Here is a 14829-nt window from a genome sequence, read left to right on the forward strand (position 1 = left end):
ATGGGAGTGATTTGACCGAGTTGGAGGGAGACAGGGACACAACCGTGGCAAGGGAGGTGTTGATGATAGTAATCCAGTATGGGGCAATGATGTGCTTTAGATTTTGGACAAGGTTAGAAGGGAGAAGTTCTTTGGTGTGGGAGGCCAGTTTTAGTTTGGCAATGATGTTAAAGACTTCGAGCTCAGTCACGGGGTGGATGTTATGCCAGGAGGCATTGTTTTTTAGCTGTAAGTTGGAGAGGTTGGCTTCAGGAGGGGTTGTGACGAGTCGGTGAGAGGAGGAATCGGGGGTTAGTCAACAAGGAAGGTAGTTCTAAAGTACCATCAACGGCAAATTGGGGGCTGGGTGGGACCTGAGTTAAATGGAAGGATTGATCTATTTTGGCGATCTTTTCCGAGAAGAAGTTAGTAATTTGGTTTCTAACAATTTTAAACAGTTCTCTGGGCTTATTTTTGGCACGGTCAAGTTGTGCTTGGAAGAAGGATGCCTTTTAATTGAAAATGCGTTTCTTGTAAGTAGATCTTGCGGATCTGAGGAGGGCGAGATGGGAGGGAGAGGGGTGTTGCCTTCATGTTCTTTCGGTTAATCTAAATGAGCGTCTTTCTTTATTGAGATCGGAATTGAACCAAGATTTGGATGGGAAATTTCTTTGTTTTTTTAATTTAGGGGTGGCTATTTGGTCTGAGACATTAATGAGCGTCTTATTAAGATGTTCAGTGTGCTAATTTGCATTTTGGGAGAGAGGGGTGAGAAGAAATTGTGCTTGGAGTTTAGGCTCAAGTTCACCAGGGGGATTAGATTAAGATTTCTGGTCCATTTCATGGCTTTTTAGTGTGGGGGAGTAGGGCCGTGGTAGAGATCTTGAACAAAATGAGGTGATGGTTAGACCAGTCGATAGGGATGATGTTGGAAAGGGAGGCCAAGTCATTGTTGGAAATGATAGCGTCAAGAGTGTCCCCTTTGGTGTGAGATAGAGTTTGACATAGTTGTTTAAGGTCACTAATCTCAAAAAGATTAGAGAGGCGGTTGACTATCTTATCTGCATGCACTTCGAGCAGATAAATAGTTGTTCAATGCATCTCTTGACTTTTAAAAACCACCTCATAGGGATTACATCAGCTTGCTACATGAGGGAACTCAAGGCATTTTACAGCGCACCTACCATATATATCACCTTTTTCCAAGACAAGTTGGTGCTGAGGACTCTGTGGTATTCTTCCTAAAAGGAATAACTCCCTTTCATGATGAGCAGTCTACCAGCATTCTTTGCTGCCACTCGCCACCTGAAAAGGTGAGGCTTCATTTGCAGATCCCAAAAGGGCTTTTAGGTTTTTCGTTGATTGTACAAAGGACCGTCCTGTGGACTCAACTTTTTGTGGGATTTTCCATAGTAAACAAAGGGAAGGCTGTTCAGAAGCAGACCCTATTGAGGTGGATAGTGGTCAAGAAGCAACCTCCGTAAGTTCTTAGAGCACATTACACCAGCGCTAAGGCTGTTACCACTGTGGTAGCACTGAGAGTGTTGGTCCTTAACACCTGCCAGGCTGTTATGTGGGCTTTAGGGCATACGTTCATGAAGCACTAGAGTCTTGACAGCCAGGTCCGGTAGGAAGGACATTTCCTCAGCACGGTCCTGCACGATTTTCTTTATATACCTAGTGCATCACTCCCGTGACTTAATTTTGCTACAGGAAACCTGTGTTTGGTATCAGCAAGTACAAAACGCTGTTGCACACAGGCTTGTGGGGAGGGGGTGGGGGGATTGTAGACCGAAGATGGTTGCCATTTCAGGTGAAAAAGATGTGATCAGACCCACTGGGATGCTGGGCAGCTGTGAGGGGTACATGGAACGATAAGGAGACAAGCGTGGCATCATTGCACTTCCAGTTGGGTCTCCAGGGAGCAGGGTTGTTAAAAAAACAGATAGCCGGGATTCCCGATGCGCTCTGATTGTGTGAGGTGATCGCAGTCTGCAAGGGCAGGTGGGTAGAAAAGTCAAAAACCGGGCGAGGGCAAGAGAGGATACCCAGCTGAAATCCTTCACTGAGGCACTGGGAATAAAGACTTATGGCAGGATGCCCTTCTGGGTGTTCAAAACTACTCCTTCACATCAAACGTATTGCACCCCTTTTCCAGAATACTACTTTTTGGTGCCAGTGACTCAGCGGTGTATATATCACAATACAGAGAGTTTTCCTTTCATATTAAATGTATAGAAACAAGGTGCTGAGAACAGTATTCTTAAACAGAATATATGGTTTATGTCACATATGTAGGTTATGTTATGGCGGGCCTGTGTCATACAATGCCTTATGGCAGTGTAATATGTTTCTAGCTAATTTCATCTGCCAACAGGCAGTCGATGCAGCATAGGAACAGAGGAATATGTTACCTCTAAGCATTTTTGTATCCAAATGTACTGCCCAAATTTGGATCTGTTGCAAACAATTCAGCAAATTCTTTGGTATCACTAGATCAAGTTACTTACAAGATTAGGTTGAAGCATGTAAGATAATAATAGGGTTATAACTAATAGATTCACAGATTTAGGGAACAGTATAAGAATTCTCAAGGTCTTAAACAGAAGGAGGCAAAAATTTGCTATGGCCAAGGTCTTTGTAAATCCAGATGCTGTGAATCTTAACCTTAGACGGAACTAGGTAGGTCCCTAAGTATAGAGATAAAAACGCCCGAGGTCCTGCAATGAGAACCTGAGTGTTTTTTACCACTTAACTTAAGGAACGCGGTGTTCATCCACTGATTCACTACTACCCCATAATCAAGGAGGCAGAAGTTTGTGATCATGGGAAAGAGAAAAGAAAATCTGAGTACCATCCTCTTAGGCACAACATTCAGCCAATTAGGTACCATTCAAGCAGTTAGTAGCGGAACATATGTTTCATTAAAAATCAACACAAAACTCAGATAACCTGTTAGTGACAGAAATGTCGTTTCTTCCTGACAGAAAGTAGCCCAGGTGTGTTCCCCTTCGATTTTGAGATAGGAAAAGTGTGAAATAGTAACTGTGAAAACCAGCTCACAGAACATAACTTTTACCAAGGTTATGCAGGTGGTACATTTGCAAGGTTTGGCAGCCATCCTTGTATATCCAACATTGCTTGCATTTAGCTTCTTGCTCTGGAGTGTACAATGTATGAGTTAACAAGGCCCGATGAATCTCAGATTTTCAGAATATTCACATAGGATAAACATACATTGAGTATGTTTAAATAGAAATCATTTACATAATTAAGGGTTAATCTAATAATATGTCATAGGGTTTAACCTACATTACTTTGGGCCTGCATACCTGTAAAGTCTTAGAAGTTACAGTGAATTATGTAAAAAAGAACCGTGCATGCATGCTTACATTTGAAAATATCAAAAAACTAATATTAATTCTAATTGTGGTGTCACGCAGTTTTATGTTTCCACCTCCTCTGTCAAAACTCCTCTGGAGTCCCCATCTGAACTTAAGCATTCCTAAATATAGAGGCCAGTGAAATTGATCTTCTCTCTTTCCTTATTCCACAGGATCCTAACCAGCTGATCCGGGCCAGTGCCTTGCGTGTGCTATCCAGCATCCGTGTGCCCATCATCGTGCCCATAATGATGCTGGCCATTAAAGAGGCTGCTTCAGACATGTCTCCTTATGTGCGCAAGACAGCTGCACATGCCATTCCAAAGCTTTACAGGTAAGAGCGGTGTGACGCATCGAACTGAGCGACAGCTCCAGGCTGGTCTCAAGTTCAGGCTCCAGTGCTGCGCCATACAAGTGGGGAAAGCCAACAGTTGAGTCCGCGTCAAGCCCCAAGGAGAGCTACCCGATAATAGACCTGTGAATATCCAAAGCAGATGGGCAGTTAAAAAGGGGATGTGGGAGTTGGCGTCACTGGATAGTGTATCCCTGCAGATATTTCCCTGTATCTTCTGATGGAGCTATGCCTTATTTCTAGAGTGAACTCTCTGCTACCTCTCGGTAACTAGTGAAATGGAGTCTAACTTTGTGTGATGGCAGGGAGGATGAGCGGTCTTCCTGTTACCTCCGGGGCCATATAATGTTCTCCTAACCTGGTACCTTTATCTCCCTGTACATTGTTTGACCTGTTCGTTTTTTGTCAGCCTTACCAATGGAAAGACAAAGGTACACTTTAGTTTAGTTTTCCAGTTCCTACATCTTGTCTCCCAAGCCAAATTGTATAGAGCATTAATGATTTGTTCATCGATTTGCTTAGCCGTTTTCAGCTCCCCTCCCCATCCCTTGTGCTGATGAGCGCATGTAGGAGGCTATCACTGAAGACTATTAGTGCAGGTCAGTGCATCATCTAGAAATGTAACCTATCATAGAGCAGTATCGCTTTGCGTATGATAAGAAATACTAGTGCAGTGTTTCTAGCCATATCCACTGTTTCACGCTTGTGTTGTATCATTCTCTAAATGACCAGCCTGCTGTAGTGCTGTGCTGCTCTCTAATCAAGAAGTACACTCTTGTCCAAAGCCACTATAGAATGAGCATGCTTTATTGTAGTGTCATGCTCTTGACAATTAGTACACTCTAGTGCTTTGACCCTGTTAATAATTACCAATCTCAAGAGTACTGTCACTTTCGAACCATTGAGCAGAAAAACTTACTGTTGACTTTCCAAAGAAGAGTAACTGTCGACAATAAACATACACTGATGGTATTCTGGGTACTGTGACCCTACATGAAAATGGTGTATGTAGGAAGCTGGCCCTTTATGTGATATATAAAGAATTTGATCTACCATGTAAAGTGTCCAGGCTTTCCCTTATGAGTGCACAGAGCCTTGCTATGCAATCCAACGTCCTCTATAAGGGCGTAGTGTTGTCGAGCAGCCTTAGACTTACACAGATGCGTGCTAGGCATTTAAAAATCACACATTGATCAATAAATGATACATGCGACTCAAGAAGGAGATTCACACCAATTTATAAAAATACCAAGTACCTTTATATATGTTTAGGCATCAGAGAAAAATTGTTCAGGGAAGAATATTTTTAAATATATATTTTTTCACTTTAAACAGTGAATGCAGTGCAATTTCTGAGTTCTGCAATGTTATCCTATGAAAGGAAGAACAAGTCCTGCACACAGTACATCGACTTACAGGAGCAGTTTCCAGTAGTTAAGTTGAGTGTTGGGCAAGGTCCAAGGCAGCACCAGCAGTACACCACCAGCGGCACTACGGCGGTCAGTTGCAAGGTGCAAATCAGTGTCGGGAGCCCAATGCATTTTGATGAGGTTCAGTCACTGTAAAACTAGACTGCAGGCCCTGGCTTAGAAGCCAACTGGGCTGAACCAGCATGTGAGCTCAAGCCTTCCGATGCTCTGGGATACTCTTCTCCAAGGCCCAGTGGTGACGGGTGCAGAGGTGTCCCTACGTGTCGAGGGTGGTACTGCAACAAAAACCCAGTTTCCTACACAAGCCCCCCCCCCATTTGCCACCCCAGCCCACAGGCCAGGAGACTCAGTCAAACCTGAGAGAATTGTCCTAGTCTGTCAGGCGAGGAAGAGTAAGAAAACAGGCTGGATTGTTGCAGGTTCTACTCTGCCGTACATCCTCCTGTTTAGGTCATTCCCTTGGGGAAGCTGACCTACATCAGCAGTTTTAGGACCCAATTTAAAATGCCCTTAGTCTACTTCTTTAGTGTCCTCACCTATTCTCTTGGTTTTGAGATTAGAGGTGTCTACCCCTGCTAACCCTGTCTTAGCCAGGGCAATCCCCAGCTTGCCCAAAGAGGTTACCCACAACTTGAGAAACCCCACCGTGACCAACAGTGTCAGGGGGCATAGCTTTCTATTTGACATGGGGTCAGACCACTGTGCCAAGAATAGTACAGCCGTTAAGGCTAACACACAGCAGAGATCACTGACAGGTGTCAGTGCCCAGAACCACTGACAGCTGTCAGTGCCCAGAACAACACCTTCAGCTCTTCACTGACAGGTGAAGGTGCTAACTCAGAGGCTTCTTTGAGTTTGGATTGCCTGTCTGCTGTTTTAGAGCGGGGTTGATACATCCTGTAGTAAACGCACTCCTTCCACTCTCTCTTCTGTTAGCTGAGGAGCCACCATCTCAGGCTTTACAGTTGCCTGACTAGTCAAGACTTCTTGTGATCTGGTGAGGCTGCACCAGGGCCAACTGAAGTTCTCCTCCACTGGGGTAGAATATCCTTGGCTCACTGGAACTTTGGCTGAAAGTATCACACCAATCCTACACCTTCTCTGTTTCCTCTTCGTTTGGGGCTTACTTGCACTAGCTGCAGGTTCAGCCCCCCAGAATCCTTGAGTGAGGACTGGCACTGGACCAGTATCTCTTTTTGGCTCAGAACAACCTCTGGGTGGTCGTTTACAAAGAGACACTCAAGGGGGAGGTCTGTACTAACTACCACCATTCTGCAACTAAGAGACCCAGCTGTTTCTAGGGGTACTAAAGCAACAGGCCAAACCGTAACCTCTCCTGGGATAGCCCTTACTCTTTTATTCTTACCTGGGATATAGTGGCTTAAGAGTATCAACCTGTCATGCCCGACAGTGTGGCTGGCATGGGTATCTCTCGGGGCAGTGGCTGGAATCCCATTCACTAGTAGGAGGTGGAAGTGTCTACTCCCCTCTGGGATCTCAAACTCACCTTTTGGTCCCACTTTCAAGTTGAAAGCTAGAAGGACTTCCTCATCTGAGGTCTCACCCTCAGTGGTTACACAGGAACTCATGGAGGTACACTAGTGGGTTTGTTTTGTAGGATAGGAAGCTTCCTTGGCTAGGTGACCTGTCTGTTTACAGTTAAGGTACCTAGCCTTCTTGGGGTCCCAGTTCTTACCTCTGTCCTACTTTTGTTTTGTGAAGTCTCAGCCCCCACCCTCCTTGACAGATTATTTGCGGGTCTACAGAGGACTCTTTACTTTTATCTTTGTCTTCAAAGTGGTCCACCGTCTTCTCCTGTGGGGGGAGGGGGCACTTTTAGTCCTCTTTCTTTTGTTCACTTCCACCATGTCTAGTTTTGGATAGTCTTGTTTTTACCCAATGATCAGCCTTCCTCCCCAATTCCTGGTGAGAGACTGGCCCCAGTTCTACCACGTATTGATGCAACTTCTCATTAACACAATTACTGAATAAAATCTCTTTCATAATTTAAATATAAAGCCCATTTTAATCATGCACATTGCTACCTTTTAACCAAACACCTAGCTTTTTTAACTGAAAAGTCTACAAAATTGACCTAGGACTGACTCCTTGAACCTGATTCTCTGAATGAGTGGTGAGTCCAAAGACTTCGATCAGGGTATCCTTCATGAGGCCATACGACTCAGCATCTATCTCATACATTGTAAGGAGCCTATTCCTACACTTTCCTGAGAACAATTCACAAAGCAGAGAGGCCAAATACTACTTGTTCAGCTGTATCATTTTACAGGCCCTCTCAAAGGCTGTAAACCATTTGGTGATATCATCACTATGAGTATTTTGGGACAGTCCCTTTTGGGGATTTTAGGGTCAAAACCTACTACCCTATTTATAATTTTGCTGTGACCAGAGATAGGTGCTGGGCCTATCTCAATCCTTTCCTTTTCTATAGCCAGGAGATTAGCCTCTAGTGCTATCATCTTGGCTAGTTTCTGAAGATCTGCATCCTCAGTGTCTCTCTCTTCTGAGACACTACTAAGCATGCCCCCACTGGTATTACTTTCAGTTCGATTGCAGCTGGAATCACCAGCTACTACATCCACTTCAGCATCCATCTCCCCTTCTCCAAGCGGGCTTTTCCTTCATCCATTGTCCTAGCTATCTCTGCAAGCATCTTTTGCAGATGTGCTTTTGTGGGTCAAGGCCTCATGGTAAGGTTCCAGGCTTTGCAGAGTGTCTTAAGTATGTCTAACGTAAGGTTCTTGTAGGGCCCCAGGTTGAGCTCCTGGGAAGAACCTGCTACATCAGCCATGTTTTAATTTAGTTGGGACCTTTTTAAGAAAGTGAAAAAAAATGCTAAGTAACACCTCATAGGCCTAACTTACTTAAAATACTTTTAAAACATTCTAAACAGTTTTACAGGGGGCTTGGCCCAGGCCCTAACAGCTATTATTTTGGGAAAAGATTTTTATTTTTTCAATAACAGTGCAGTATGAAAACCGTACACATAATGTTTCAGCTAAATACAGTATTGCAGTACATAAAAGCACAATCGATATTTTTAATTCACATCTCGCCAGCATGACTTTTTTTTATCTAAGCCCCACTTGCAATTTACATGTATACTGTTGTCATTCTAAGTCCGAATTCTCATCGTCTTGCTCGGGTGGTGGTTCGCATATGCCCCTCTGAAGCTATTCCATGCCCCCCAGATTCCTAACAGCTATTTTAAACAATTTTAAAAATTGAATATCGGAAAAGTGTTTTACCTAAAGACCATTTTGGATTCTTTAGTGGAATCACTTAATAACCAAGTGGTACAGCAAATGTCAAGTCTTGTATCCCACACCTGCAACACTAATGTAGGAAGCTGTCTCTTTATTTAATATATCAAGAATCTGCTTTGCCGTGTAGCGAGTCCAGAGGTTCCCCTATGACTTAAGAAGGAGTACCTTTATATATGTTTAGGCATCTGAGAAAAATCGTTCAGGTACATACTTTTTTAAATATAAACTCTTTTCACTTTAAAAAGTGGACACGTGGGAATTTCTGAGTTCTGCAATGTAATCCTTTGGAATTAAAGAACAATTTCTGTAAACAGGTACAGAGGTGTCCTTAGACATCAGTTTTTTCAATACCGGAGCAGTCACAATTGAGAGGGCCGGTGTGCAGAGGCTGCAGGCGACGTCGAGGAGTCCAGGAGGGGTACAACCACAATGAACTTGAGCTCTGGAGGCCTGGGGGACCTTGGTGACATAGGTGGCCCACTTCATCTAGGGCCAAAGGTGACTGGTGCAGTGGTGGCTTCAGGTGTTGGGTTTTGGCAGTTCCGAATGCCTCAGAGTCTTCTGTTTTGGAGTTTCTTCAGAACAGGTACACTGTTCTTGGGACGACTTGCGTCTTTTTCGAAGGTAGGCAGTTCTCCCACATTTCTGGAGTCAACAGCTGCAGGACGAGTCGACTTTTGCACAGTTTTTGACGAGGAATGCAAACATGCTGTCAGTGTTGGTACCAGGTCAACTGCATCATCTCTCCTCTCTGCTTTTGATCCTCTTCTGTGTCCTCACTCTTCTTAGGCCATCAGGATCTGCTAATCTGGTGCCAGGGGCTCCCCTAAATACTGAATTTAGGGGAGCTAGGTGAGTATAGGTTAGTAGCTAAATGGCTACTCACCTTGGGGCACTACAATCCCAATATGACCAGTTCCTTTGGGAAGTGGGCATAATCCTGTCCCAGAATTCCTAAGTATGCCATCACAAAGATGTCTACCTCTAAAAAATCGTATCCTCCTCACAGTAGTATACCTTATTTATTTTATTTATTTATTTATATTCTTATAGCGCGCCTGAATCAGCCCCGAAGGGGTATCTCCGCGCGTGGCTACTGTATGAGATGGACAAATTATATTAAGAAAGTGACAGAGAGAAAGGTCCGGTTAACCTGATGTGAACAGGAACGTTTTTAGTTTCTTCCTAAAGGAAAAAAGATTGGAGATTTGTCTCAGCTGCGGTGGAAGGGAATTCCACAACAAAGGGCCTTTAAGGGAGGGTGCTCGGCCTCCCTGTCTAGCTCTGGTAACTTTAGGTATGTGTAGCAACATAGTGTTGCTGGATCGCAGAGCACATCCGGGAGAGTAGAGGAAAAAAATATCTTTTAGATATTTGGGACCAGACCCATAAATGCACTTATGCATAATGCAGCAGAGTTTAAAATGTACCCTCTGTTGCACTGGAAGCCAGTGGAGGTGGGAAAGGAGAGGGCGGGAGGGGGTACGGGGAGGGGCATTCAGGATGAGTCTTGCCGCGGTGTTCTGCACCACCTGCAGTCTACGTAGTTGTTCATGGTTGGCGGAACTGAGTAGACTATTGCAATAGTCTACCCGTCCAAGGATTAGTGCCTGTACCAGCGTTTTCCTATGGATGTTTGGTAGGAAAGGGAAGATACGCCGTAGAAGACCAATTGTGCGGAAACACGTTCCCGTGACCTGGCTGACGTGATCTTTCATAATCAAAGTTTGGTCTAGGCGTACCCCCAGATTTTTGACGGTCTGTTTGGGCGCTGGGACAGGACCTAGCTCAAGTGGCCACCAATCCGGTGACCAGAGCAGGGTGGCCCCTCCAAACAACATGACCTCCGTTTTGGTCACATTGCATTGGAGGAAGTTCTGGGCCATCCAACCAGCCACCGCTCTCATGCCGTTTTGGAAAGATTGCATGACTGCAGGTGTGATAGTTTGAAAGGGAAACAACAGCTGAGTATCGTCAGCGTAGGAAATTGGTGAGAACCCGTAAGATCTAATAATCTCTGCCAAAGGGGCCACATATACGTTAAATAACGTAGGGCTCAGACATGAGCCCTGTGGCACACCTTTGGTAAGCTTCCTGCAGACAGATTTATGGGAGCCTAATTTGACACCTTGTTGTCTGCCTTCAAGAAAGCTTTCAAGCCACGCAAGAGCGGTCCCCCTTACTCCCACTCCCTTCAGGCGGTCGAGAAGAATGTTGTGCGACACCGTGTCGAAGGCAGCGGACAAATCCAATAGCACCAGAATCACTGAGCTCCCCCTGTCAAGTGACATTCTGATGTTATCTGTTACTGACAGGAGGGCTGATTCGGTGCTATGGTTGGGCCTAAAACCAGATTGCGAGTGGTCTAGGCCGCCCGCTGCCTCGATGTAATTGGACAGGTGTGCATTAACATGTTTTTCGACCATCTTGCTGTAATACGGCAGAAGGGAGATGGGACGGAGGTTGGAAAGTTCCGTCCACGGGAGAACCGCATTCTTGCGGATGGGGTTCACCACTGCACTTTTCCATTCAGTTGGTACTTTTCCCTCTTTAAGAGACTGATTGATTACATCCTGAATGTAGGGAACTAACAGGTTGCGGAGGGAGGTTAAGGTTTTGACAGGGATAAGGTCATCCGGCGATCCAGATTTTATTTGGGTCATTATTGTGTAAAGCTCATCAGTGTTAATAGGAGGAAATGTAGTTAATGTGAAGTTGGCATTTTCGTTAGGGGAGGAAACATTCAAAGTATCGCTATTTAGTTGGGATACTAAAATTTTTTCATAGATGGTCTCTATTTTATTTTTGAAGTATAGTGAGACTTCATCACATAGACTTTGTGAGAAGTCATCTGGACTTATGCAAGCCATAGGTTTTACGAATGTGTCCAGAATCCTATACAGTTCTTTGGGAGAGTTTCCAGCTTCTATGAGCTGTTGGGCAATATTATTTTTGCGGGCAGCTTTAATATGTTTATAATAGTTGGTTTGAGCTGCGCGATGTGCCTTTTTATTCTCCTCCGAGTGTGACTTCCTCCATCTCTTCTCTATCCTCCTGCATTCTTGTTTCTCTTTCCTGAGAGCCTCAGTATACCATTTTTCCTGTTTAGCCACCGGTAGTTGCCTAAAAGTTTTCAGAGGGGCTATTTTATCAATGGCTGCAGTTAGAGAGTGCTGAAACATAGTTAGCTTATGTTCTACTTCCTCAGTATCTCTAATCTCAGGTTTTTCCCACACCTTTTCTAGCGCCTCTAGCGTGAGTTTATGCCACTGTCTGCGTATAGTGGGGGGTAGAGATTTCTTATGGGGACCGTTATTAACTTTAAAAATAGTGAATTGTAGTAAAAAGTGATCTGACCAATTAATTTTAGTGGGTTTATGACACAATATATTTTCAAAGTTGGTGTATATCAAGTCGATACAGTGTCCACCTTCATGAGTGGGATCCTGATTCCTTTGTGTAAGACCAATGGTTGTCATATCAGTAAATAAACTATTGGTCCCGATGGAGTCAGGTAGGTCAGTATGAATATTAAAATCTCCGAGGAGAAGAAAATCCTCATTGGCCCGTATATAGGGGCCTAGCATCTCTAAAAGAGATGAGGAGAAGCTGGGACATGGGAGGGGTGGTCTATAGACAAGAGCACCTTTACTGGTCTTTCTGTTGGGGAGGGTAATTCTAAAAACCATTGTTTCCATTTCTTTGCAACATTGTTTATCTAAAATGTCTACTTTGAGGGACTCTTTATAAATTATGGCGATGCCGCCACCCATTTTATCAGGGCGATCGGAGTGGTGGAGTTTATATCCCATAGGCACTCCCACATTGATGGCAGATACCGTATGTGGCTTTAGCCAAGTTTCAGTAATGAAACAGAGATCTGGAGTCAAGGAGTGTATTAAGTCCCAGATCTCAATTTGGTGTTTGGGCATCGAGCGAACATTAATAAGGATGCAATGCAAATCATGTAATGATTTACTAGGTTCTTGAGAGTCAGTAGAATGCATCGAGGAAAAATGACATTTTTTGCATGAGAACGGTCCTCCAAAACAAGGTCTGCTATCCTCTAAATAGCATGGGGAGGTAAGTTGCCTCAATGATTTCAGAAAGGAAGCCTCATACCTGATATGTGTGTTGGCACGAAGAGGCGGCATGATGTAAAATTGCCGCCCCGTCGCCCCGTCCTGTCGCGGACGGGCGCAGACGGGCAGCTCTTTGGCTGGTCTTCGGCTGTGAAGAGGCTGCGCGCAAACGCTGCGCGCTTCCTGTGAGGCGATGGCTAAATAGCCCCCAGTTGAGACCTAGAGCGCTAACCACTCCCGGAAGTGCCTGGCCCTCACCTGTCCGCCCTCCGCACAACGGTAATGAATTACCGAGTCGGACCGAGGCGGGCAGGCACAGGAATCGAGACCAGCACTCCGGATCAGTTTTAAAAAAGTATTAAACAATTGTGAGCAGTGCACTCGCTAAAATCGTGCACACGAGTATTTAAAAGCAGGTTTTGTAAAAAGCGCCCGTTCAGCAAATGCGCTCAGCCAGTCCCAAAATATTTATGCCCTCTTATTCAGCGAGCCAGCTAGCGGTGTGTAGACACTGCCACTGTCTTCCACCGCAGCTGCGCTGACCAGAGGCTCCGCCTAAATAGCCCCTAGTTGAGACCTAGAGTGCTAACCGCTCCCGGAAGTGCCTGGCCCTCACCTGTCCGCCCTCCGCACAACGGTAATGAATTACCGAGTCGGACCGAGGCGGGCAGGCACAGGAATCGAGACCAGCACTCCGGATCAGTTTTAAAAAAGTATTAAACAATTGTGAGCAGTGCACTCGCTAAAATCGTGCACACGAGTATTTAAAAGCAGGTTTTGTAAAAAGCGCCCGTTCAGCAAATGCGCTCAGCCAGTCCCAAAAGTGGAGTGGTACTAGCCTGGAGGCGGCACGCCTACATGACTAGCTAATTTTCTCACCTGTCCAGGTGCCAAGGGGGCTCTGGATACGGGGTGGCTTTCTCTCATGTGAGGAGAACCAGATTCGCAAACCAAAGGTGGCAGCTTCTTTGAAGCTCACCAGACGAACTAGGCTAATCAGTAGGTTATCCTGTGGGAGGGGGTGTTACACTCTCTTCCCAGACAGACTTTTGTTCTGGGTCTCATGAGAGCAAATGTTTTCACCCTAGAAGGTCACAGCAACATCTCGGGTGGCAGGCTGGCAGAAACCAGTCAGCAAGGACACCAGAGGTTGGTAGGTTTCCAGGCAGCACCTCTAAGGTGCCCTCTGGTTGCATGTATTGGTAAATCCAACACTGGCATCAGTGTGGATTTACCAATATGAGATGTTGGATACCAAACATCCCTATGTTCAGTGAAGCCATCATGTAGCTGGGGAATTTGTTTTCACCAGTGTCTAGCACGTTTTACAACGGCTACCCTGGTCATTTGAACTGGCAGTAATAGGACTGACCATGCAGATATGTCCTCACATGTAATTTTCACCACCCTGCCTTAGGACTGTCAGGCCTGCCATAAGCGTGACTTGCAAATATTACATGCAGTGTTAAGGACATGGCATACAGGGATGTGTGACATGTTGTGTTTTCACTTTTGTCTACACCAACACACGCAGCCTGCAATTGCAATCTTGTATGTGCTTGGTGAGGGGTCCCTTAGAGTGGCACAATTCACGCTGCTGCCCTAAGGACCCTTCTTTAGTACCTTAGGCCCTAGGCGTCAGGGTACCATTTAGTAGGGATTTCCAAAAGGTGCTAAAGGTTTTGCCAATTGGGAGAAAACAATTGTACAGTTTCTAGGGAAATAATACTGGTGCTGGGGACCTGAATAGCAGGTGCCCAGTACAGTTCAATCAAAGTTGCATCAAATACCATGCAAATAGTGGGGGTGTATTACAACGAAAACCGTTTCCTACAGTATATAAATATTTAGGAGAGATACTGTTGATGATAAATATGCCCTGGTTTAGTGTCACTCTGTAAACGACAATCCCTCTCTAGTACAGTTGCTGTAGATGATGAGCATGCTGTACTACAGTGTTATTACCTAGACTGATATTGAATTTGCCTCGGCTGCGGCCACTTTTCATGCGTAATCCTGCACACTACCTGCAGACTATCATTTTCTGTTCTGATAGTCCTTTTCTGTTGCAGTTTAGACTCGGACCAAAAAGATCAGCTGATTGAGGTGATTGAGAAGCTCTTGGCAGATAAAACTACGGTAAGCACATAAAACTGTGTGTTCATACCCATGTGATTAGATGAGTGATGCAAGACAATGTTTAGTCATTTTTTTTCTGGTGTTTACTTCTACCCACAGATTCCTCACTTTTTTAATATCCCTCGGCACCAAACAGGAAAAGAAAACTTTTCAGAGCTACCCACTACTGCTAGGTGG

At 44.9% G+C, this 14829-nt stretch overlaps 1 protein-coding gene across 1 annotated transcript in view; it reads left to right on the forward strand.

Moving 5' to 3' along the window:
* Positions 1-14829, forward strand: part of AP3B2 (adaptor related protein complex 3 subunit beta 2) — a 352683-nt gene that overhangs the window by 73125 nt on the left and 264729 nt on the right. The window contains exons 5-6 of the mRNA XM_078684977.1: positions 3536-3696; positions 14586-14652. Coding sequence (XP_078541103.1) covers positions 3536-3696; positions 14586-14652 — 228 coding nt within the window. The remainder of the gene's footprint in view (positions 1-3535; positions 3697-14585; positions 14653-14829) is intronic.

This window comes from Lissotriton helveticus, chromosome 3_2 (assembly GCF_964261635.1).
Source record: "Lissotriton helveticus chromosome 3_2, aLisHel1.1, whole genome shotgun sequence".
NCBI lineage: Eukaryota > Metazoa > Chordata > Amphibia > Caudata > Salamandridae > Lissotriton > Lissotriton helveticus.